Source organism: Myotis nattereri (assembly GCF_964212035.1).
Source record: "Myotis nattereri genome assembly, chromosome: 2".
Taxonomy (NCBI): Eukaryota; Metazoa; Chordata; class Mammalia; order Chiroptera; family Vespertilionidae; genus Myotis; species Myotis nattereri.
This window is the reverse complement of record NC_138076.1, coordinates 159,697,194-159,721,205: the sequence shown is the minus strand read 5'-3', so window position 1 is coordinate 159,721,205 and position 24,012 is coordinate 159,697,194. Positions and strand designations below refer to the sequence as shown.

At 66.4% G+C, this 24,012-nt stretch overlaps 1 protein-coding gene across 1 annotated transcript in view; it reads left to right on the top strand.

Annotated features, from left to right (window-relative positions):
• LRP1 (LDL receptor related protein 1) overlaps positions 1-23,831 on the top strand; it is a 78,809-nt gene extending 54,978 nt beyond the window's left edge. Inside the window, exons 42-88 of the mRNA XM_081083973.1 lie at positions 883-1,072; positions 2,684-2,888; positions 3,404-3,596; positions 4,154-4,279; positions 4,442-4,570; positions 4,979-5,098; positions 5,300-5,413; positions 5,690-6,040; positions 6,315-6,431; positions 6,831-6,979; positions 7,158-7,332; positions 7,421-7,561; positions 7,645-7,835; positions 8,570-8,753; positions 8,884-8,969; positions 9,104-9,223; positions 9,655-9,842; positions 10,022-10,227; positions 10,625-10,813; positions 11,355-11,503; positions 11,937-12,030; positions 12,126-12,242; positions 12,468-12,587; positions 12,918-13,040; positions 13,196-13,321; positions 13,684-13,800; positions 14,416-14,522; positions 14,610-14,742; positions 15,376-15,495; positions 15,608-15,730; positions 16,071-16,211; positions 16,301-16,435; positions 16,520-16,639; positions 17,873-18,141; positions 18,625-18,803; positions 19,269-19,375; positions 19,592-19,708; positions 20,091-20,267; positions 20,407-20,547; positions 20,642-20,815; positions 21,062-21,223; positions 21,593-21,767; positions 22,655-22,756; positions 22,904-22,968; positions 23,094-23,184; positions 23,277-23,421; positions 23,538-23,831. Of these exons, the coding sequence (XP_080940099.1) occupies positions 883-1,072; positions 2,684-2,888; positions 3,404-3,596; positions 4,154-4,279; positions 4,442-4,570; positions 4,979-5,098; positions 5,300-5,413; positions 5,690-6,040; positions 6,315-6,431; positions 6,831-6,979; positions 7,158-7,332; positions 7,421-7,561; positions 7,645-7,835; positions 8,570-8,753; positions 8,884-8,969; positions 9,104-9,223; positions 9,655-9,842; positions 10,022-10,227; positions 10,625-10,813; positions 11,355-11,503; positions 11,937-12,030; positions 12,126-12,242; positions 12,468-12,587; positions 12,918-13,040; positions 13,196-13,321; positions 13,684-13,800; positions 14,416-14,522; positions 14,610-14,742; positions 15,376-15,495; positions 15,608-15,730; positions 16,071-16,211; positions 16,301-16,435; positions 16,520-16,639; positions 17,873-18,141; positions 18,625-18,803; positions 19,269-19,375; positions 19,592-19,708; positions 20,091-20,267; positions 20,407-20,547; positions 20,642-20,815; positions 21,062-21,223; positions 21,593-21,767; positions 22,655-22,756; positions 22,904-22,968; positions 23,094-23,184; positions 23,277-23,421; positions 23,538-23,678 (6,944 nt within the window). The 3' untranslated portion in view covers positions 23,679-23,831. The remainder of the gene's footprint in view (positions 1-882; positions 1,073-2,683; positions 2,889-3,403; positions 3,597-4,153; positions 4,280-4,441; positions 4,571-4,978; positions 5,099-5,299; positions 5,414-5,689; positions 6,041-6,314; positions 6,432-6,830; positions 6,980-7,157; positions 7,333-7,420; positions 7,562-7,644; positions 7,836-8,569; positions 8,754-8,883; positions 8,970-9,103; positions 9,224-9,654; positions 9,843-10,021; positions 10,228-10,624; positions 10,814-11,354; positions 11,504-11,936; positions 12,031-12,125; positions 12,243-12,467; positions 12,588-12,917; positions 13,041-13,195; positions 13,322-13,683; positions 13,801-14,415; positions 14,523-14,609; positions 14,743-15,375; positions 15,496-15,607; positions 15,731-16,070; positions 16,212-16,300; positions 16,436-16,519; positions 16,640-17,872; positions 18,142-18,624; positions 18,804-19,268; positions 19,376-19,591; positions 19,709-20,090; positions 20,268-20,406; positions 20,548-20,641; positions 20,816-21,061; positions 21,224-21,592; positions 21,768-22,654; positions 22,757-22,903; positions 22,969-23,093; positions 23,185-23,276; positions 23,422-23,537) is intronic.
• Positions 23,832-24,012: the final 181 nt, after the last annotated feature.

The window sequence follows — 24,012 nt, the reverse complement described above, 5'->3', positions numbered from 1 at the left end:
CAGCTCAGCACAGGACGGGCCAGGAAGGGCCATGGGCGCTGGAGCCGTCATCCTGGGGCAGCCTCCCCGCTCTGTGGAAACTGTTTGGTTCCCCCGCGTCCTGTCTTCTCCAGGCTGGGTACCCGGGTCCTTAGACACATTCACGTGGTCATGTGTTCATTCACCCAACCAGACAGGGAACCGGGGCTGGGTCTGCAGGGGTGATAGCAACAGGCTGTCCTCTCAGCCGCCTCTGGAAGCTTTCTGCTTCACGTGGTCCAGTCCACACGCCTGTCTAAGCACGGGGCGTCCAAACTGAACGCGACCCTCTGCCGTCCGGGCTGGACCGGAGAGGCTGCGGAGCGGCCCCGCCCTCGGCCACTGTCCAGGCTACCGTGCTTCCACTGCGGCCGCCTCTGGCAGCCGCGGTCCTACGGCGTGAAGCCACTGAAACCCCTGGGTCTTTTTCTCTTAGAGGCGGTACCTGTCTCTCACTGTGCACTCAGTTCTTGAACCTGAGTTGAAGATGTTTACAACACATCTGGCTCAGGGTCCTTTTAAGTAGGAAGCTCCCAGTAGATCCAGTTCGCACCCAACACGGCAGAACTCTGGCTCCGGGGGGTATGGCGGCAACATAAAGTCCTGTCTACCCACAGCGGGAGACGCAGGAAGAGGGCCAGGAGCTGGGCCGTGGGTCATTGGGTGGGAAAGAGGGTAATACCACAGGGCTTGGGGGCACCGAGGGCTGTGTCCCCCCCGGCTCCCCAGCTCCCACACATCTCTTCCCACTCCACGTGGGTCAGGAAGGGGGTGCTGAGGCTGCCCCTTAGCTCCTGCCCAGGCCGTCCCTTCAGCCCTGCTTTCTGGCCCCGTCCCAACCCCGCTGCTCCTTCCTTCTCGTAGATGTGGGCTCCGTGGAAGGCCTGGCCTATCACCGAGCCTGGGACACTCTCTACTGGACCAGCTACACGACATCCACCATCACCCGTCACACGGTGGACCAGACCCGCGTGGGGGCCTTCGAGCGTGAGACGGTTATCACCATGTCTGGGGATGACCACCCCCGGGCCTTTGTGCTGGATGAGTGCCAGAAGTGAGCCGAGGGCTCAGGCGGCAGGGGCCATGGCGGGGTGGGGGTCTCGGGGGGGTAGAAACCACCCAAGCAGACCCAGGCAGGGCATGACGGAGAGGTGGCTCTGACCTCAGCTCAGCTGCTTCCTTGCTGTGTGACCTCGGACCAGCTACATGACCTCTCTGAGCTTCAGTTTCCTCTCCTGTAATGTGAGCATCATAATATTTCGGGCGCCTGAGCCGAGGGGAGGATCAGAAAGGGGGCTGCAGAGAACCTTCTGGCTTGGGGATCAGTCCATTCATTCACCAGCGAGCCACGTGCGAGGCACATAGTAGGTCCTGTGTATTTCTGGGACTTCACGCTTCAGGCAAAGATTGTCCACTGAACACCTGTTGTGTGCACCCCTTGGGCTGGGCTTGTTCAAGCCACCAGCTGGGAGAGAAGTCGTGGCGGGAAGCATGATGGTTCAGGGCCATTGTGATCGCTGAGGCATCAGGGAGGCGGGTTGGCCCAGGGCCTGGGGGTGGGAAGGCCAGGGAAGGGCAGAACAGACAGGACTGCTTTGAGAAAGAGCTGGAGGAGGGAGAGCTCCAGGTAGGGAGGGATGAAAGGGGGCCTCCCACGCCTAATCCAAAGATTCCCACGGAGGGGGGGTGGGTGCTGAGGTTGCAAAGGAGTCCAGAACACAAGCCAGACAAGTCCACTGGCTGAGGACAGCTCTGTGGCCAGAACATCAGAGGGGCAGGGGGAGGGGGTGCAGAGGTACTGGGGGCGGGGATGGCAGATCTTCTGAAAAAAACTGGAGAACAGACCTGACTCCTGTGCAGCTCAGCGGTTCTCAGACCCCTGAACCCCAGGGTGCGTGAGGCTGGCCTGGGGACGGCTGGCTCCCGCTCCACCCCAGGCCTAATTAAGTGACTCTCTGAGACCGAGAACCCGGCGTCACGACCCAGTGCAGGGGATGTGAGGACCACACCCTCACACACTGTGGTGCTTGGCCGCTGAGGTCTTGCACACCCACCGCGGGGCCTTGCCGCGAAGGGGAGCACGGTGCGCGGGCCCTCCCACCACCTTTATGGAGACCAGGCCCAGAGGCTCATTCAGGGGCTCAGACCACAAATATGCAAAGGCCTTAAGTTAAGTAGGTGATTCCTGAGGAGTTTGTGAGGGCAGGATCCGTGCATCCCCAGGACCTAGGATAGAGCAGACACTCAGCAAGGGTCTCCTGGATGCAGGGAGAAGAGAGCATTAATAAAATAATGGGAAATACAGGGCTGTCATCCAGATGGATGCTAACTCGTTCAATCCTCAAACCACCCTATGGGACAGGGAGTAGTTCCCCACATCATAGAAGGGGAAACTGAGGCATGGAGAGGTTACGTAACGTGGTGAGGTCCCTGGCTGGCAAGTGGTGGGGCCAGGCCTGGAGCCCCAGAGCCTAACTCACTTGGCTACACTGTCTTAGGAGATGCAGATGGCCGAGCCCTTCCCGGCACCGGGGCCGTGTGGCCTTAGCAGCTCGGAGCTTGCCTGGGGCCCGGGTTCCGGTCCACTCCCTGGCCGGGCTGGGCCCTCCGTGGGGGACCCCTTGGCCTTAACTCCTGTCCGCTGAGGCTCTCTCTCTCCCCGCAGCCTGATGTTCTGGACCAACTGGAACGAGCAGCACCCCAGCATCATGCGAGCGGCCCTGTCTGGGGCCAATGCCCTGACTCTCATCGAGAAGGACATCCGCACCCCCAACGGCCTGGCCATCGACCACCGTGCGGAGAAGCTCTACTTCTCCGACGCCACCCTGGACAAGATCGAGCGGTGCGAGTATGATGGCTCCCACCGCTACGTGAGTCTCCAGGGCAGGCGGATGGACGGTGGCACGAGGGGGCTGGGTCGGGGATGGCCGTCAGCCGAGGAGAACGCCAGGCGCAGAGTCGCAGAGAGGGAGCGTCAGGGAGGCGGGTTGGCCCAGGGCCTGGGGGTGGGAAGGCCAGGGGAGGGCAGAACAGACAGGGGAGCCCTAGTCCTTTGTCCTAGGTCCTGGGGATGCATGGATCCTGCCCTCATAAAGTCCTCAGGCATCACCTACATAATTTAAGGCCGTCCCATGGTAGGAAGAACCAGGAGGGCCCGAGGCGCCCCATCCAGGCCCTGACGTTGCCACTTAGCTGTGCGGCTGCGCAGCCCTCACCGTCCAGGCGTGGCTTCCCCATCAATTCAGTGAGGGAGGTGTCAGGATGCCTCTGCGGGTCCCTCCCACTCTGTGACTGTCTAGGGGCCTAGGCCAGGCGCCTGCTGCAGGGGGTGGAGTCGGCGAGAGGCCCACGCGATGCTGGGACGGCAACGGCGCTGTTTCCGCAGGTGATCCTGAAGTCGGAGCCAGTCCACCCCTTCGGGTTGGCCGTGTATGGGGAGCACATCTTCTGGACCGACTGGGTGCGGCGGGCCGTGCAGCGAGCCAACAAGTACGTGGGCAGCGACATGAAGCTGCTGCGCGTGGACATCCCCCAGCAGCCCATGGGCATCATCGCGGTGGCCAATGACACCAACAGCTGTGAGTGGGGCCGCTGCACCAGCCGTGCTGTCCTGCCCGTCCTGCCAGCGTGCACACACACGCACACTCACACACACACACACTCCTACCACCCTCCTCCGGTCTCATCTGACTCCGTGGACCTCCAGCACATGCTCTTGACATTCCTCCCGCCCAGAACCGCGAATCCCCCGGAGGCTGATCGCACGCTCTCAGCCCAGGCTCTGCCTGCACCACCAGCTGCATCGTGTGCAGACAACTCCCCCCACACTGGGCTTGGCTGACTGAGTGTCCCCCACACAGACTGCAGCTTTCCCGGGCCTCTCCCACAGGCCCTGGGGCCCCCATTACATACATGATCTGAAGTCTGCTTAGATTTGACTCGCCCCAAAGCACACCTGGAATTCCATATGACGCCCACCTAAGAGCACACCCTCCATCTCAGGCACCCCAAATACCCCACCCGGCCCCTCACCACACGCCTGCCACAGCCAGTGCCGGGAGCTCAGGGAAGCTGGGGGAGTGGGTGCGCATCCCATCTGTGCACTCAAGCGCACTGCCCCCCGTCCCGGCCTCAGGTGAGCTCTCCCCCTGTCGCATCAACAACGAGGGCTGCCAGGACCTGTGTCTGCTCACCCACCAAGGCCACGTCAACTGCTCCTGCCGAGGGGGCCGCATCCTCCAGGAGGACCTCACCTGCCGGGGTGAGACGCGGGAAGGAGGCGGGTGCTGGCGGGGACCAGGGTGCACCCTGGGGACCAGCCCCTCCCCTTTCACCGAGGAGAAACTGAGGATGCCCTCGTGCGGGTGGGGAAAGGGATGCTGCAGGGACCCTGGCTCATGAAGCGCCCCGCCTCCCTCCCCAGCGGTGAATTCCTCCTGCCGAATACAAGACGAGTTCGAGTGCGCCAACGGCGAGTGCATCCACTTCAGCCTGACATGCGACGGCGTCTCCCACTGCAAGGACAAGTCCGACGAGAAGCCATCCTACTGCAGTAAGGAGCCACTCCCCAGACCCCTGACCCCAGGCACCAGCCTCCACTCCAGCCTAAGGAGCCACTCCCCAGACCCCTGGCCTCCAGGCACCAGCCTCCACTCCAGCCTAAGGAGCCACTCCCCAGACCCCTGGCCTCCAGGCACCAGCCTCCACTCCAGCCTAAGGAGCCACTCCCCAGGCCCCTGACCCCAGGCACCAGCCTCCACTCAAGCCATGGACTTGGGAGTGAGGGAGCAAAAGCCCCAGGGCCCAGAGGCGTTTTGCAGAACCACCCGAGCCCTGTGCCAGGCAGGCCTGTAGCAGGGCTGCATTTTGTCCAGGGAATGAGTGCAGGGCGGCTCATCAGATGCAGAGGCAGCCCCTCCGCTGTAGCTGCTGCTGACCGCTGCCTGCTCCCCACCCGCAGACTCGCGCCGCTGCAAGAAGACTTTCCGCCAGTGCAACAACGGGCGGTGTGTGTCCAACATACTGTGGTGCAACGGGGCAGATGACTGTGGGGACGGCTCCGACGAGATTCCCTGCAACAGTGAGTGGGACGCTGTGCCCGGCCCCCGGCCCCGGCCCCCGGCCCCCGGCCCCCGACCTCTGCCCCACCCCACCTTGCCGAGCTTTGGGTCCCAGCCCCGGGGGTCTGGTTCAGGGCGCTCTGTGACCAGGGCTTGGGCCTGGGCCGGCCTGGCCCCCCAGGGAGGACCTCGCCTGACGGCACCGGCGGCCCCTGTTCTAGAGACGGCCTGCGGTGCCGGCGAGTTCCGCTGCCGGGACGGCACCTGCATCGGGAACTCCAGCCGCTGCAACCAGTTCGTGGACTGTGACGACGCCTCCGACGAGATGAACTGCAGTGAGTGGTGCCCTTCCTGGGGCCGCCCTGGCTCCTGCCGTGCTCCCCCGTCCTCCCTCTGGCCCACAGGCGGCCTGTATCCCCCAGCCTGCTCCCTGCCTCCAGGCCCAGCTCCTGGGACTCGGGGAGGGGCCGTGAGTGGAAGGTGTGGGCAGCACCCCCCTCAGGGACACCTGTCCAACTTTCCAAAACACAGCAAGGCCCGCACGGCCGGCCGCTGCCTGGGAGGGTGTTTGGAGGGCACTGGTCTCACCCCTCACCCCTGCCCCCCACCAGGCGCCACCGACTGCAGCAGCTACTTCCGCCTGGGGGTGAAGGGCGTGCACTTCCAGCCCTGTGAGCACACCTCCCTCTGCTACGCGCCCAGCTGGGTGTGCGACGGCGCCAACGACTGCGGGGACTACAGCGACGAGCGAGACTGCCCAGGTCCCGACGGTGGGCAGGTGCGCGGAGGGCGGCGGGCGCTGGAGCGGAGCAGGACCCTCACGCCCTTCTCGCCCCCAGGTGTGAAGCGCCCCAGATGCCCCCTGAATTACTTCGCCTGCCCCAGTGGGCGCTGCATCCCCATGAGCTGGACGTGTGACAAGGAGGACGACTGTGAACACGGGGAGGATGAGACCCACTGCAGTGAGTGGCCAGCATCCCGTCCCTAAGCCGGAGCCGAGGACCTGAGGGGCCAGGGCTCTCCCACAGCCACTAGGACCCCCTCCAGGCCATGCTCTCCGCTTCCACCAGAAATGCCCTCCTGGGGGGAGGCACCTGGGGCCTTCACCCCGAACCCCCACCCAGACCCTGAAGAGAGGGGTCACCTCTCCAGCTCCTGCTGGGCCCCACAGAGGGGTGCCGTGGTCTCCCCTCCCCTCCCCCCTCCCCATCTAACTGAGGCTTTTGACTGCCCCAGACAAGTTCTGCTCTGAGGCCCAGTTTGAGTGCCAGAACCATCGCTGCATCTCCAAGCAGTGGCTGTGTGATGGCAGCGACGACTGCGGGGACGGCTCGGACGAGGCGGCTCACTGTGGTGAGGGGGGCTCCCTGTGGGGAGGGGGGCTCCCTGTGGGGAAGGGGGCTCACTGTGGTGAAGGGGGCTCCCTGTGGGGAGGGGGGCTCACTGTGGGGAGGGGGGCTCCCTGTGGAGAGGGGGGCTCCAATGTGGAGAGGGGGGCTCACTGGTGAGGGGGGCTCCCTGTGGGGAAGGGGGCTCCCCGTGGTGAGAGGGGCTCCCTGTGGGGAAGGGGGCTCACTGTGGTGAGGGGGGCTCACTGTGGGGAGGGGGGCTCACTGTGGGGAGGGGGGCTCCCTATGGGGAGGGGGCTCCCTGTGGGGAGGGGGGGCTGGGGCCACAGACGCCCACCCCACCATCCACACACGCCCTGCCCTGCCTGCTCCCGGCCTCAGCAGCTCCCTGTTCCCTCCACAGAGGGCAAGACGTGCGGCCCCAACTCCTTCTCCTGCCCGGGCACCCATGTGTGTGTCCCCGAGCGCTGGCTCTGTGATGGCGACAAGGACTGTGCCGACGGCGCCGACGAGAGCGTGGCAGCCGGCTGCCGTGAGTGGCGGGGGTGGGTGGTGAGGAGTGGGCTGGGCAGCAAGTAGCCACGGCCTCACATGGCACAGGGGAAGCTGAGGTCCAGAAGAGGAAGCGCTGCAGCAGGGGTCACTCAGGGGTCCGTGGCAGAGCCCCGTCTGCAGCCCGGGCGTCCGGACCCCCGTCCGTGCTCTGCCCGTTCTACCACTTGGGCCGCAGGAAGGTCTGGGCGGTGGCACCTGGCCGGGGCTGAGGGCCTGTCCCCCCGCAGTGTACAACAGCACCTGCGACGACCGCGAGTTCATGTGCCAGAACCGCCAGTGCATCCCCAAGCACTTCGTGTGCGACCACGACCGCGACTGCGCCGATGGCTCCGACGAGTCCCCGGAGTGTGGTGAGCCCGGGTCCCGGGGCCGTGGTGGGGAGCAGACCCCGTCCTCCGTGAGGTGTGCCCCGGCCAACAGCCCCCACCCCCCCCACAGAGTACCCGACCTGTGGCCCCAGTGAGTTCCGCTGCGCCAACGGCCGCTGCCTGAGCTCCCGCCAGTGGGAGTGCGACGGAGAGAACGACTGCCACGACCAGAGCGACGAGGCGCCCCTGAACCCGCACTGCACCAGCCCAGGTGGGCCCGCGCCCCCCACACCCCCCCACCCCCGCACCCGTTCCGGGGACCCCGCTGACCTGGCCCTCTGCCCCCTCCCCCAGAGCACAAGTGCTACGCCTCCTCGCAGTTCCTGTGCAGCAGCGGGCGCTGCGTGGCCGAGGCGCTGCTCTGCAACGGCCAGGACGACTGCGGCGACGGCTCCGACGAGCGGGGCTGCCACGTCAACGAGTGTCTCAGCCGGAAGCTCAGCGGCTGCAGCCAGGAGTGCGAGGACCTCAAGATCGGCTTCAAGGTGTGCCCCGGCCCAGGGCGGGGCCTCCACACCCCGAGCCAGAGGGGCACTCCGTTCTCCACCCCCATGCGCTCACTCAGCCACCCCCGAGGGCTTCTGCAGCAGCGACCGAGCCGGGGCGGGCGGGCGGGCGGCAGGCTTTGCCGGCCCACGTGAGAAAGGCTGAGAGAGCAGGGGGCATGTGGGTGTCGCTTAGGCGATGCCTAGGCTGCAGTCCGAGAGAGAGGCTGCACGGGAGCGCGAAACGGGGAGTGATCGCCATGGAGATGACATTTAAGTCCCTGAGTCTGGATCCGATTCCCAAGGGAGTGAGCATGGATGGAAACGAGAAGCCCTGGGCCTGAGCCCGGTGCTTGGCGCCTAGAGCTGGGGAGGGGTGGGGAACTGGCCCAGCACCTGGGGCGGGGCAGCAGCTGGGGCGGAGAACAGGCGAGGAAAGCTTCGAGAGGAGCATGGCCAGCTCTGTCCAGTGGTGCCCACAGGTCACCCAGCTGAGGCCTGAGCACCGCCTGGGGAGGTCGACACGTGGCGGTCATGGGGACGCCTCTCGAGGTTTTGGCGGGTGAGGGCCGGATCGCTGGCACGGTTGGCTCAGTGCCTGCGTGCTGCCTGCCTCCCGTGGCGAGTCTGGGTTTTCCTAGTGGAGGGAACCAGAGCCCCACAAGGGCTGTCAGTCCCCGGGGAGGCCCGGCCCCCGGCCCCCGGCCCCCAGCCAAGGCTCCCTGTGCCCGCAGTGCCGCTGCCGCCCCGGCTTCCGGCTGAAGGACGACGGCCGCACATGTGCTGACGTGGACGAGTGCAGCACCACCTTCCCCTGCAGCCAGCTCTGCATCAACACCCACGGCAGCTACAAGTGTCTGTGCGTGGAGGGCTACTCCCCCCGCAGCGGCGACCCCCACAGCTGCAAGGCCGTGACCGGTGAGGTGGCCCCGGCCACAGCTGGGTGCTGTGGAGGGAGGGCTGGGACAGCGAGCTCACGACAGCCCGGGGACCAGGGGCGCCAGAATGGGCCCCAGCCCGCAGCTGAGCCAGGCTCCTCTGTCTCCAGATGAGGAGCCATTTCTGATCTTCGCCAACCGGTACTACCTGCGCAAGCTCAACCTGGACGGCTCCAACTACACGCTGCTGAAGCAGGTGCCAGCCCCGGCCTCCGCCCTGCCCCTGCCCGGGGCCCAGAGCGCCGTCCCCCCGCGGGGCCGTGGGCGCCCCAGCTCCCGGGCTGCCCCAGCCGCCCGCTCCTGTCCGCTCAGACCTGTCCCCCCGCGCAGGGCCTGAACAACGCTGTCGCCTTGGACTTCGACTACCGCGAGCAGATGATTTACTGGACGGACGTGACCACTCAGGGCAGCATGATCCGCAGGATGCACCTCAACGGCAGCGATGTGCAGGTGCGGCCGGGGCCACCCCCAGCTACCCTACGGGGTGCAGAGATCCAGCACCTCAGGGCCCCTTCTCCCCACGCACCTACCCCAGGGACCTCCTCCCCCCTTCCTGCTGAGCCCTCCGTGACTCTGCTTGGCCTTGCCTCTCCCCCTCCCCACGCCCAGAGGAAGGTCTGGGAGGTCCCTCTTGCTCTTTCCCTGACCCTCAGTGAGACGCCCCTTGTGTCTGGCCTCCCTGACGCCTGTGCGCCCAGGCACGTGCCGTGGGGGGCGTGAGGGTCTCTCCTGTAGAGACCCCTTCCCTCGCACCTCGGCCGCCCCAGGCCCCAGGCTGGGCTTTTCCATTGTCCTCACAGCCACGCTCCCCACGTACATACGGGGAAGCTGAGGCTGAGGGGCCCACCCAGGGCACTCAGGCTCTCCCCCCCCATCCGAAGGTGCTGCACCGGACCGGCCTCAGCAACCCCGACGGGCTGGCTGTGGACTGGGTGGGCGGCAACCTGTACTGGTGCGACAAAGGCCGGGACACCATCGAGGTGTCCAAGCTCAACGGGGCCTACCGGACGGTGCTGGTCAGCTCTGGCCTCCGTGAGCCCAGGGCTCTGGTGGTGGATGTGCAGAACGGGTAAGGGAGCTGGGAGTGGCGGGCGCTGGGAGTGGCGGGAGCTGGGAGCTGGTGAAAGCAGGCGGCAGGCGGCCAGACCCCGTACCCCCCCACCTCCCCACCCCACCCCCCGCATGCAGGTGGGAGCTGGAGGGACCAGTCGCTGGATCTCTCGGGCTCACTGCCCACCCTCCTGCCAGGTACCTGTACTGGACAGACTGGGGTGACCACTCACTCATCGGCCGGATCGGCATGGATGGGTCTGGCCGGAGCGTCATCGTGGACACCAAGATCACGTGGCCCAACGGCCTGACCCTGGACTACGTCACCCAGCGCATCTACTGGGCCGATGCTCGCGAGGACTACATTGAGTTTGCCAGCTTGGACGGCTCCAATCGTCACGTTGGTCAGTGTGCCAGCGAGGCTGCCCGGGCACCGCAGCCCTGATGGGGCTGGGGGTTGAAGCTATCAGGGGCAAGAGTGGGCATAAAGCCAGAGGGCACGGCCGAGCCCCGCAGGGTGCGTCCCGGGGTCGGCCTCGGCCGGAGGACCCCTTCCGCGCACAGTTCCGGGTGACAGCCGAGGCAGGTGGGCGTGGGGCCTGGGGTTGGCGAACTCTAGCTCCCCCTTCCTGACGGCAGACCATGGATGCTGTGCTGCAGGAGCCAGCTCAGACAGGCCGGGTCGGGGTTCCAGCTCTGCCGCTTACTAGCCGTGCCACCTGGGGAAGCCACTGCGCCATCTGGGGCTGAGGCGAGCGCCCGCCTCGCGGGGCTGCTGACCTGTCCCCTCCCCGTCCGCAGTGCTCAACCAGGACATCCCGCACATCTTCGCACTGACCCTGTTTGAGGACTACGTCTACTGGACCGACTGGGAGACCAAGTCCATCAACCGAGCCCACAAGACCACGGGCGCCAACAAGACGCTCCTCATCAGCACGCTGCACCGGCCCATGGACCTGCACGTCTTCCACGCCCTGCGCCAGCCCGACGGTGAGTCGCAGCGGGGCGGGAGCAGGTGAAGGTGAGCAGCACAAGGCCCCATCTCATCCCAGCGGGTTGGCACCCTCAGTCCCCCAGGGGCTCCTGCCCACCCCTTCTCCAGCACGGGAAGATTTGAGAGGTGTGGACAGGCCGTGGTCCGCCTCTCCGCAGCTCAGCCCAACCTGGGTCCCGCCCTGGACTCTCTCAGCCCCAAGGCCCTGAGGCCAGTCAAGCAGGAGGGGCCTGGGCGCAGGGACCCCGAAGGCGGGCAGCCATAGCTGAGGGAGGGCACAGGGAGGCAGCATGGGCTGCAGGCTGGCCTCATCCTGGCCGCGAGAGGCTCGCTCCTCTCTCTGGCCTCAGCTCCCTCCTGGGAGAGCAGGCTTGGCTCTGACTCTCCTCGGCCCAGGAGAGGGGCTGGGCAGCCGCTGCAGGCGGAGCAAGTGTTGGCAGCGAGCGCTGCCCTCGCTCTGCCAGGGGCCGGGGCTCGGGAGAAGTGGGCCGTCTGCTGGGCCCAGTCGCCGCCCTTGACCCCCCTGTCCTCTGGCAGTGCCCAATCACCCCTGCAAGGTCAACAACGGCGGCTGCAGCAACCTGTGCCTGCTGTCCCCCGGGGGCGGCCACAAGTGCGCTTGTCCCACCAACTTCTACCTGGGCAGCGATGGGCGCACCTGTGTGTCCAACTGCACGGCCAGCCAGGTGAGGCGGTCCCCCTGGGCCCCATTCAGCCATGCCGTGATCCCCCGGCCCCCACACCAGTGCCCCACTCCTCCTTTGGACCCCCACACCCTCTCTAATGTCCTCACGCATCTGGTTTTCCCACGCTAACACCCCCACATTTCTTGCCTACCTCTTGTCTCCCCACAGCAATACTTTTACACCCGTCACCTCACACAAACACCCCCACACCCTAACCCTGACCCTCCCTCACTAGTACCCCCAACCCTGGCCTCCACACAGACACCCCCTCACCTGGCCTTCCTGCACTCATCCCATCCCAGCCTTCGACCCAGCTTGTCCTCCCCCCAAAATACCCTGACCCTGCTTCTCCTGTGAGACATCCCAGCCCCTCAAAGAAAACCTCCGAGTTCCCCAGACCCCCACCAACCCCTGTCGCCCGCCTGCCCTCCAGTTTGTGTGCAAGAACGACAAGTGCATCCCCTTCTGGTGGAAGTGCGACACGGAGGACGACTGCGGGGACCAGTCGGACGAACCTCCCGACTGCCGTGAGTGCCCGGGCGGGCGGGGCGGCCGGGGGCCCTGGTTGGGGCGGCCACACCCAGCACCCCCTCCTGATGCGGAGCCTCCCGCTCGCCCGCAGACGAGTTCAAGTGCCGCCCAGGACAGTTTCAGTGCTCGACCGGCATCTGCACAAACCCCGCCTTCATCTGTGACGGGGACAATGACTGCCAGGACAACAGCGACGAGGCCAACTGCGGTGAGGGCGGCCCCTCCCCTCGCCCCTCCCCTCGCCCCTCCCCTCGCCCCTCCCCTCGCCCCTCCCCCTCGCCCCTCCCCTCGCCCCTCCCCGGGATCTGGGGGTTTCGTGCTGCGCTGAGGGCAAGCAAGCTCAGCCCCCCGCCCTCCAGGCCCTGAGCCCGCACTCCCACGCCCTGCTCCTGAGCCCTCACCCACACGAATGGCCTCCCCTCCCCTCCCCCAGACATCCACGTCTGCCTGCCCAGTCAGTTCAAGTGCACCAACACCAACCGCTGTATCCCCGGCATCTTCCGCTGCAACGGGCAGGACAACTGCGGAGACGGGGAGGACGAGAGGGACTGCCGTGAGTGCCCCCCCCCCCGTGGCAGGGAAGGGGGGGTGGGAAACACAGTTCACCCTGAAAACTGCCGCCCGCTGCCCCTGGGGGCCCTGCTGCCCCCGGGAGCGTTGACGGAGGGCAGCGTACCTTGTCTCGGGTGTTTGGTTTGCTCCTAGAACCGTGGTGCTCGGTGGAGAGATGTGCAGACCCAGGCGCACACAGCACCAGAGGCAGATACACTGCCCCTTCCTCCCACGAAAGGGCTCGCGGGCGGCGGGGAGGGGCGGGGCCGGGGAGACCGGAACTGTGGTGGGGGGCGCAAGGGCAAGGCCTCATTCCGTCCGCCCCCCGCAGCCGAGGTGACCTGTGCCCCCAACCAGTTCCAGTGCTCCATCACCAAGCGCTGCATCCCCCGCGTCTGGGTCTGCGACCGGGACAACGACTGCGTGGACGGCAGCGACGAGCCTGCCAACTGCAGTGAGCAGCCTGGGGCCCCGGACCCCCTCCCGCAAGAGCCGCCCACCCCTCCCAGGCCCCGGGGCCCCCTGGGGCCCCTCAGTGCCCGCGCCCGCCCCCCCCACGCCCACCCTCACCGCACACTCCTGAGAGGCGCCTCCCTCACCCTCCTGCAGCCCAGATGACCTGCGGGGCGGATGAGTTCCGCTGCAAGGACTCCGGCCGCTGCATCCCCGCGCGCTGGAAGTGTGACGGCGAGGACGACTGTGGGGACGGCTCTGACGAGCCCAAGGAGGAGTGTGGTGAGCTGCCCCACCCCAGACCCCGCCGGATCCTGCCGGTGGGGGGCCACGTCCGCTGGTGGGGCCGAGCTGGGCTGCCTGCCTGCGGGGTCACCACGCGGCCTCGCCCCGGCTCCCTGTGCCTCCTGTCGGATTCCCTGTCCTGGAGCCCCCAGCACACGCCTGTGCGGAGCCTGTGAGGCCTGTCATCCCTCCGAGGCAGCTCCCCCACGCGGGTCCCTCCGGCCCGGCCCCATCGTGGCCTCCCCGCGCTGACCTGTCTCCGGCTGCAGCGCCCACTCTCCCACCCTGTGGGGGACCCTTGTGGACCCTGCTGTCCGCCCCCACGCTGTCCCTGACGGCCCCCAACCCTGTCCCCCCAGACGAGCGCACCTGTGAGCCCTACCAGTTCCGCTGCAAGAACAACCGGTGCGTGCCGGGCCGCTGGCAGTGTGACTACGACAACGACTGCGGGGACAACTCGGACGAGGAGAGCTGCAGTATGTCCCCCCGCCGCCCGCAGGCGCCCGCCCCCCCGCAGGCCCCGCACCAGGGCAGCTGCCTCCCGGGCTGGGGGTCAGGAGCCCCTCCCCCGCCCCCCACCCCACTCCATGCTGTGTATCTGAGTTGGTGCCATTTCACCTCATCTCATGTTTCTCTCCATTTTCACACTGTCCTCTTGGGGTTGCAGAGGTAGGTGTCTCCAATGTGCTGTGCTCCCACCACACCCCGCCTCTGCCCAGAGCCCACCCGTCCCCGTGCTGTGCCTCAGCCCATCATCCTTTACTGGCCGCTCCCGGAACCCTGGTGCTTGTCTTAGTGGCCTCGCCCCTCCCCTCCCTTCCCCACACACGGTGTGTCCGGAGGGCAGGGCCAGGGACCCGTGCCCTCTCTTGTGTGCGTGCCCCAGGGGTGAGTGAGTGCCCTCTGTGCCCCGCTGGCCCCTGAGGACAGCCAGTGGCTGCACGGGATTGGGTGAGCATTTTGGTCATCAGGCCAGTCAGCCGGGCCTTCGGGAACACCCGATGGGGGGTCTGCCTCTGCCAAGGGCTGGAGAAGCCCTCCAGGCTGGGTGCCTATGCCCACCTCCCGGGGCCTGTCTCATCCCTCCCCAGCCCCTCGGCCCTGCTCTGAGAGTGAGTTTTCCTGTGCCAACGGCCGCTGCATCGCTGGGCGCTGGAAATGTGATGGGGACCATGACTGTGCGGATGGCTCGGACGAGGTGGGCAGGGGAGCCAGAAGGGGGCAGTCAGAGCAGGGCCGCCGGGGCACCCAGGTCTGACCAGGATGCCCGCTCCCCGGCCCACAGAAGGACTGCACGCCCCGCTGTGACATGGACCAGTTCCAGTGCAAGAGCGGGCACTGCATCCCCCTACGCTGGCGCTGTGACGCGGACGCCGACTGCATGGACGGCAGCGACGAGGAAGCCTGCAGCACTGGTGGTGAGCCCTGCCCGCCCCCACCCACAACAGCCCTGGCCCAGGAGCCAGTTGGGCTGAAATCCAGCAGAAACCGCAGGGCTATGTCCATCTCGGCCTCACCTTAAGTTCCCAGAAGGCAGTCGGTTGCCCTGAGAAACAGCGTCCCTGCTCACACCCCTTTCCCGGGAAATGAGGCAGGACCTGCCCCCGCTGACCTGCGGGCGCCCCTCCCGGCACCCCCCCCCCCCCCCGCAGCCTACAGGGGCCGTGGGAAGCGGGTGAGACCCCAGTGAGCGCAGGCTTCCTGGCTCTGCCCTGGGGGCTGAGGACGGGCTGGAACCCAGCCCCCCGACTCCCAGCCCAGTGCTCCTCGCCCTGGAGGGGGCCCGTGTCCTGCAGCCACCACCAGACAGGGCCCTCTGGACCCTCTGGTCACTCTTCCCAAAAGGCCTTTTCTCCCCTAAAGAGCAGAGGAGGCAGCTCTGCCCAGCTGCCCGACTGGTAGGAAGCTATACCTGGGTCCCGTCTGGCTGGCCCACTGCCTGCCTGTGCCTGGGCCGCGGCGGTGGAGGGAGGGGTCTGGGCAGGGTCCTGCCCCTGGGCCCGGGCTGCCTGGCTCAGCCGCTGTTGGCTCTTTGCCCCCCTGGCCTGTAGTGCGGACCTGCCCGCTGGACGAGTTCCAGTGCAACAACACCCTGTGCAAGCCCCTGGCGTGGAAGTGCGACGGCGAGGACGACTGCGGGGACAACTCCGACGAGAACCCCGAGGAGTGCGGTGAGCGAGGCTCGGAGGGCGGGCGAGGGCAGAGCGCTCGGGGCGGGCAGGGCTCCCGGCTCCCAGGGCCCAGCAGCTCGCCCAGGGCTGACTCCGGCTCTGTCCCCGGCAGCCCGCTTTATGTGCCCCCCGAACCGGCCCTTCCGTTGCAAGAATGACCGTGTCTGCCTGTGGATCGGGCGCCAGTGTGACGGCACCGACAACTGCGGGGACGGGACTGATGAGGAGGACTGTGGTGAGCAAGGGCCAGTGAGGAGGAGCGGGGCCTGGGGGGGGGGCGGTGCACGGGGAGCGGGGGTGGGCCAAGTGGGAGCTGTGTCCAGGGAATGGGCTCCTTGGAAGAGGAGGTTCCATGGCTGGGAGCATGGGGGCCCTTCCTGGGGGTGGAGAAGTCTGGGGGGGCGGGGGCTCTGGCGGCTTCCTGATGCCCAAGGGCTGGAGGTGGAGACAGTGTCTAGCCAGCCTCTCCTGCAAGCTTGACAAGTGGCCAGGCTTGGTCCCAGCCTCACCCATGACGGCCTGGGAGGAAGGGCAGGGTGGTGAGTGCCCAGGACCTGAAGCCCTGCTCTCCGCAGAGCCCCCCACGGCTCAGACCGCCCACTGCAAAGACAAGAAGGAGTTTCTGTGCAGGAACCAGCGCTGCCTCTCCTCCTCGCTGCGCTGCAACATGTTCGACGACTGTGGGGACGGCTCCGACGAGGAGGACTGCAGCATCGGTGAGGGGCGTGCGGGCAGCTGGGGCCAGAGAGCCAAAGCCGGGCCCGGGGCGGCTCGGGGGAGAGGACCCACTCTCTGTCCCCCACAGACCCCAAGCTGACCAGCTGTGCCACCAACGCCAGCCTCTGCGGGGACGAGGCCCGCTGCGTGCGCACCGAGAAGGCCGCCTACTGCGCCTGCCGCTCCGGCTTCCACACGGTGCCAGGCCAGCCCGGGTGCCAGGGTAGGCAGGTGGGCCGGGGTGGGCGGGGAGAGGCAGAACCCCCGTCACATGGGGTTTCTCCATGACCCTCCCGTGTCACCCCAGACATCAACGAGTGCCTGCGCTTCGGCACCTGCTCCCAGCTCTGCAACAACACCAAGGGCGGCCACCTCTGCAGCTGCGCCCGCAACTTCATGAAGACACACAACACCTGCAAGGCCGAAGGTGCGGAGCCCGAGGGGGCAGGGGGCAGGGGGCAGGGGGCCGGGCGAGGGCGCGGGCGGGGCTGGCAGGGCCAGGACATACATGGGGTGGGCCTGGGAGGGGTGCTTTCCTCCTTACACCCCGGCCCAGGGGGGAGCCCCAGAGCTGCAGGCGCCCTTCTGTGCACTGTGCTGGGAGCCACACAGGGCAAGGCGTGGGCCGGCTCATCGAGGAGGGCTGGGTGAGGGCAGCACACGTACGTCCCACACCTGCCCCCACCCGCCCCTTCCGGGGGAGGCAGACACACATTCCCGCGCTTGCAGTCACATGTGCCCCGCCTGCGTGTTCCCTTCCTGCTTTCCTTTTCGCCGCTTTGTGGAGATATAAGTGAGAAAGTTGTCAGATATTTAATGTACGAGGTGATGATTTGATATGCGTGCAGTCGGGAAGGGATTCCCCCACCGAGTTCATTAACACAGCCATCAGCTCACAGGTACCTTCTTGTTTTTGAACATGGGCTTAGACCAGCGGTTCTCAACCTGTGGGTCGCGACCCCTTTGGGGGTCGAACGACCCTTTCACGGGGGTCGCCTAAGACCATCGGAAAACACATATATAATTACATATTGTTTTTGTGATTAATCACTATGCTTTAACTATGTTCAATTTGTGACAATGAAATTGGGGGTCACCACAACCTGAGGAGCTGTGTTAAAGGGTCGCGGCATCAGGAAGGTTGAGAACCACTGGCTTAGACACACACCCGCGGCGTCCTTGTGCAGAAGCACGCCCTCACACCCAAGTGCACTCCCATGCGCACGCGTACCTACCCCCTCCGTGTCTGTGCGCATAAGCCCACACGTGTGTACACCCACGAGCACATGCCAGACAGTGTGTAGCAGAGAGCCTGGTGATGAACCAGAGGCCATGAGGAGCCGACGCCCGTGGGGCCGGAGGAGCAGGGACAGCCTCCAGAGGGGCAGGTCCCCTGGATAAGCTCGAGGAGGAGAGGAGGAAGGACCTTCTGAGGGCCGAGGCCGGCACGGGGGCGCTGGGATGAGCCGCGGCTTCTGACCAGGAGGCTGGTTAGGAGCGAAGACGTTAGTGTGCAAGGGGCTGGGCTGGGTGAGGCGCACGTCTCGGGCACGCTCCTCCGGTTCGGGGACAGCCCCAGCCCGGCCCCCAGCCCGGCCCCCAGCCCGGCCTCCTGCCCCAGCCTTTCCCACACCCAACACCTGGCCACTTGCCCCTGCAGGCTCTGAGTACCAGGTCCTGTACATCGCCGACGACAATGAGATCCGCAGCCTGTTCCCCAGTCACCCCCACTCAGCGTACGAGCAGGCCTTCCAGGGCGATGAGAGCGTCCGCATCGACGCCATGGATGTGCATGTCAAGGCTGGCCGCGTCTACTGGACCAACTGGCACACGGGCACCATCTCCTACCGCAGCCTGCCGCCCGCTGCGCCTCCCACCACTTCCAATCGTCACCGGCGAGAGATTGACCGGGGTGTCACCCACCTTAATGTGAGCACCCGCCTGGGGGGGCTCTGAGCAGAGTGGGAAAGGACAGTGGAGGGCAGAGGTGAGACTGAAGGGCAAGGGCGTCAGGATTATGTCGGAGGCACGGACCGCAGGCGGCAGAGCAGTGAGTCTGCAGCCCCCGGAGAGGGCGCTGGGCACACAGGCCTGCCATACGGAGCCACATCCAACTCCGATCCCCGTGCCACCCACTGTGTCAGTCTTGGCCCACCTATTCGGCCTCTTTGGGCCTCACTTTGTTCCTCAATAAAGCAGCGTAATGATAGCTAATCCAGCAAAATACGCGGGAGCGCGAAGGGTGGCCCGTAAGATCATTATCTGCTGAATCTCCTCAAAGCCGGGGATTAGCTCTCCATCTGGGATGAGTTTTTAGCAGAGAGCGGCTGGCAGAGTTGGGGGGCGTGGACAATGGGCAGGAAGACAAAGGGTGGGAGCCCTGACACTGTGATCCCCCCGCCCCCCATTCAGATTTCAGGGCTCAAGATGCCGAGGGGCATCGCCATCGACTGGGTGGCCGGGAACGTGTACTGGACGGACTCCGGCCGAGACGTGATTGAGGTGGCGCAGATGAAGGGCGAGAACCGCAAGACGCTCATCTCCGGCATGATCGACGAGCCCCATGCCATCGTGGTGGACCCGCTGAGGGGGTGGGCAGGGCTCGGGGGCGGCGGCGTCTGGGCTGGGGCGGGGGTGGGGCCCCAGCACCCCAGGCGCACTCTTTCCCGCCCAGCCTGGCCTGGGCCTCGGGTCTTCCCAGCTGCCCCTCTCTGGCCCTCCCCTCCCTGCCTGTGCCCAGGACCCCCATGGGCCTGCTCGCCGGGGCCTGATGGCCATGTGGCTGCTGTTGTGGGCAGCAGGGTCTGGGCTGCTCCCCGGCCCCAGGGGCTGGCTCTGCCCGCGTAGCTGACCTGGATCAGCACACGGTGGTTTTAGAAGAAGAGTCTTAACCTGGTCAGGGAACTGGCGCCCCGATTCTCTCTGGGGGAGGCAGATAGAGCGCCCCCCTAAGACCCAGAGGGCCCTGTGCCCAGGCCCACCCCCGGCGCACCTGCTGGCCCACCTCGGTCGGCCTCCTCAGGTCCTACCCGTCCTCACCCCTTCTCCCTCCCCAGCACCATGTACTGGTCAGACTGGGGGAACCACCCCAAGATTGAAACGGCAGCGATGGATGGGACCCTGCGGGAGACGCTGGTTCAGGACAACATCCAGTGGCCCACAGGTCTGTGGCAGCAGCCGACAGGGGGTGGCAGGGGCCGGTTCGCCAAAGTCACACAGAAGCGGGGGGCGCGGGGGGGACAGCTCACGGATGGCAGGCGGGTTTGGAAGCTTTTCCAGAGAGCGATGGGGAGTGGTTGCGGGAACAGGGGGGGCGGTCCCCGCGTGGAGACAGTTCTGCTTCTCCCCAGCCGGGGCCTCCCCCGCTCTGTCTCGCCAGGCCTGGCCGTGGACTATCACAACGAGCGGCTCTACTGGGCGGACGCCAAGCTCTCGGTCATCGGCAGCATCCGGCTCAATGGCACTGACCCCATCGTGGCTGCTGACGGCAAGCGAGGTGCGTGTCCGACAGCAGCCGTGGCCACCCCGACCTCGGGCCTCCATCCTCTGCTCCGAGCCCCGGCCTCCCCGTGCCTGCTGTCCTCCCCAGCCCGGCCCACCCCACCCCCTGGCCCACTTGTCCCTTCATTCATTGCATCGATGAGTATTGAGCCGCATGGAGGTGGCAGTAGGAACTTAGCAAATGGGAGAGGCAGCAGAAGTCGGTCCTGACCCCAGAAGTCTAGGGGTGATGGGCCTTGTGCGGAAGTCGCCCGGGAGGAAGGAGAGGCGGGGGCCTGTGGTTTGGGATATGTTGGATTTGAGGTGCCTGGGAACCATGAGGCCAGTGCCCTGGAGAGTGTGACAGGGCCTGAGTCCCCTCCACGTCCTCTCCCCAGGCCTGAGTCACCCCTTCAGCATCGATGTCTTTGAGGATTACATCTATGGGGTCACCTACATCAACAACCGTGTCTTCAAGATCCATAAGTTTGGACACAGCCCCTTGATCAACCTGACGGGGGGCCTGAACCACGCCTCGGACGTGGTCCTGTACCACCAGCACAAGCAGCCTGAAGGTGGGCAGGAGGCTGGGCTGGGCAGGGAAGGCCGGGTCATCGAGTCTCCGTGCCGGGGCCTGGGTTCCCCGTTCCCGGTGGGCAGGGCAGAGTTCCGGTCCCCGGGGCTCAGCCGCCTCCTGCCCCGGCCCCACCGCAGTGACCAACCCCTGTGACCGCAAGAAGTGCGAATGGCTCTGCCTGCTGAGCCCCAGCGGCCCCGTCTGCACCTGCCCCAACGGGAAGCGCCTGGACAACGGCACCTGCGTGGCTGTGCCCTCTCCGACGCCCCCGCCCGATGGTATGCTCGCCCTCCCCGCCCGGCCCCCCCAGGACCCTCCTCCCCACAGCCCCTGAGTCCCCCCCTCCCTGCTCTGCCCCTGGTCCTCCCGCAGCTCCTCGCCCGGGAACCTGTAACCTGCAGTGCTTCAACGGCGGCAGCTGCTTCCTCAACGCCCGGCGGCAGCCCAAGTGCCGCTGCCAGCCCCGCTACACGGGCGACAAGTGCGAGCTGGACCAGTGCTGGGAGCACTGTCAGAACGGGGGCACCTGCGCGGCCTCCCCCTCCGGTATGCCTCCGTTCTCCCGGCGGGGCGCCCCCAGCCCCTCGACCGAGCCCCCAAACCCAGGGCCCGCCTCAGGCAAATCCCCAGCCCCTGCCCTGCCTTCTCCTCTGCCTCCTGCACCCTCCTGCCCAGGGCCCCGGGTCCCGCCCCCTGCTGCCCGCCTCCCGCCCAGAGCCTCACAGCCGGTCCCTCTGCAGTGGGGCCGGGGAGCTCCGCGGCCACGGTCCCGCTCACACGTCCTCTCCACAGGCGTGCCCACCTGCCGCTGCCCCACCGGCTTCACGGGTCCCAGGTGCACCCAGCAGGTGTGTGCGGGCTACTGTGCCAACAACAGCACCTGCACTGTCAACCAGGGCAACCAGCCCCAGTGCCGATGCCTACCTGGCTTCCTGGGTGACCGCTGCCAGTTCCGTGAGTTAGCCACCCCTGGGCCCAGGGGAAGGGCGAGGGGAGCTGGGGGCCCGAGAGCCTGGCAGGGGAGCCACAGGCGTGGGTTCCAGGGAGGAAGGCCGTTCGTAGCTCAGCCAGGCCAGGCAGCTGGTGCTCCCCGGTGGGGGTGTGGACGCTTCCTCTGAGCAAGCGAGCCCTCTGGCACCAGGACTGGCCACGCAACAGCAGTGCCTGTCAGGGTGCTCGGGGACATCCTTGTACCCTGGAGCCCGTGAGGTGGGGATCGCCCAGAAGACCTGGGGTGTCCAGCTCCCCCCACATACACACAATATGGAAGACCCTCATGAGGGTGGGGTTTCAGACATCTCCTGTCCACCCACCAAACCACAGGGCAGTGCTCTGGCTACTGTGAGAACTCCGGCACCTGCCAGATGGCTGCTGACGGCTCCCGGCAGTGCCGCTGCGCCAGCCACTTCGAGGGGCCCCGGTGTGAAGTGAGCAAGTGCAGCCGCTGTCTCGACGGAACCTGCACGATCAACAGGCAGAGTGGGGACGTCACCTGCAAGTGAGCGCCTGGCCAGATCCTGCCCTGCCCCAGCTTCCTGTCCCCATCTGCTCCTCCCAGCCCTGCCCTGCCCCAGCCTCAGCCTTTCAGACACCCCTCTACCAGCCCTGCCCCGCCCCAGCCTCTCAGACACCCCTCTACCAGCCCTGCCCCGCCCCAGCCTCTCAGACACCCCTCTACCAGCCCTGCCCCGCCCCAGCCTCTCAGACACCCCTCTACCAGCCCTGCCCCGCCCCAGCCTCTCAGACACCCCTCTACCAGCCCTGCCCCGCCCCAGCCTCTCAGACACCCCTCTACCAGCCCTGCCCTGCCCCAGCCTCTCAGACACCCCTCTACCAGCCCTGCCCTGCCCCAGCCTCTCAGACACCCCTCTACCAGCCCTGCCCCGCCCCAGCCTCTCAGACACCCCTCTACCAGCCCTGCCCCGCCCCAGCCTCTCAGACACCCCTCTACCAGCCCTGCCCCGCCCCAGCCTCAGCCTCTCAGACACCCCTCTACCAGCCCTGCCCCCCCCAGCCTCTCAGACACCCCTCTACCAGCCCTGCCCCGCCCCAGCCTCTCAGACACCCCTCTACCAGCCCTGCCCCGCCCCAGCCTCTCAGACACCCCTCTACCAGCCCTGCCCCGCCCCAGCCTCTCAGACACCCCTCTACCAGCCCTGCCCCGCCCCAGCCTCTCAGACACCCCTCTACCAGCCCTGCCCCGCCCCAGCCTCTCAGACACCCCTCTACCAGCCCTGCCCCGCCCCAGCCTCTCAGACACCCCTCTACCAGCCCTGCCCCGCCCCTGCCCCAGCCTCTCAGACACCCCTCTACCAGCCCTGCCCCGCCCCAGCCTCTCAGACACCCCTCTACCAGCCCTGCCCAGCATCTCACTTCCTCTTGCAGCTGCACAGATGGTCGGGTGGCCCCCAGCTGTCTGACCTGCGTTGGCCACTGCAGCAATGGTGGTTCCTGCACCATGAACAGCAAAATGATGCCTGAGTGCCAGTGAGTTGGGCCTGAGCCTCACCCAGGCCTAGATCCTCCCCTTCCCCAAATCTCAGTGGGACCATCAGAATCCCATGGCCCTTCTCCATCTCCCTGGCAGCCATGGCTCGAAGTCGTGCCTGCTCAGCTCTGCCCTTCTGTCTGCAGGTGCCCACCCCACATGGCAGGACCCCGGTGTGAAGAGCAAGTGGTCAGCCAACAGCAGCCTGCACGTAGGTGGCAGGGGATGGGGAGGCATGGCTGCCGGGACCTGGAATTGGTGTGTGTGTGGGGGGGGGGGGGGGGCGGATCTTGCTTCCTGTGCCTTTTGAACTGTTTCCCATCTCCTCCCCTCTAGATATGGCCTCCATCCTAATCCCTCTGCTGTTGCTGCTACTGCTGCTTCTGGTAGCGGGAGTGGTATTCTGGTACAAGCGGCGAGTCCGGGGGTGAGTTATGGGGAGTCTGGGAAATTCTAGTCATTACCACCTCGCCTGACACCTCTAGAATCCCTGCCCCCTGTGCTCCTGCCTCTCCCCAGGGCTAAGGGCTTCCAGCACCAGCGGATGACCAACGGGGCCATGAACGTGGAGATCGGGAACCCTACCTACAAGATGTACGAAGGCGGGGAGCCTGATGATGTGGGAGGCCTCCTGGATGCTGACTTTGCCCTGGACCCTGACAAGGTGGGCTGGGAGGACAGGAGGCTGTGGATGGGATGACATGGGTGTTTGGGGGGTGGGATACCAAGGCCATAGAGCCCAGCCTCTGAGTCCCACCGGAACCCTCTGTCACCTTACAGCCCACCAACTTCACCAACCCCGTGTACGCCACACTCTACATGGGGGGCCACGGCAGCCGCCACTCCCTGGCCAGCACGGATGAGAAGAGAGAACTCCTGGGCCGGGGCCCTGAGGATGAGATAGGGGACCCTTTGGCGTAGGCCCGGCCCTGCCCCGTCGGACTTCCCCAGAGCCTCCTGCCCCTGCCAGAGAAGTCCTTCCATGAGCCCCTCCTGCCCGCCAGCCCTCCCTGGCCTGCCGGGATGTATAAATGTAAAAATGAAGGAATTACTTTTTATATGTGAGTGAGCAAGCGAGCGAGCACAGTATTATCTCTTTTCATTCTTCTCCTTCCTGCCCACTCCTCAGCACTCCCCCCCCCAGTGCTGCCTTCGGGGAGGGGGGTGCATGGAGGCCTCTGGGGGCTCCTTTGGCTCACAGGTATGAGGGGCCCCCACCTCCCATCTTCCCACCAAAATGCACCTCCACTGGGAG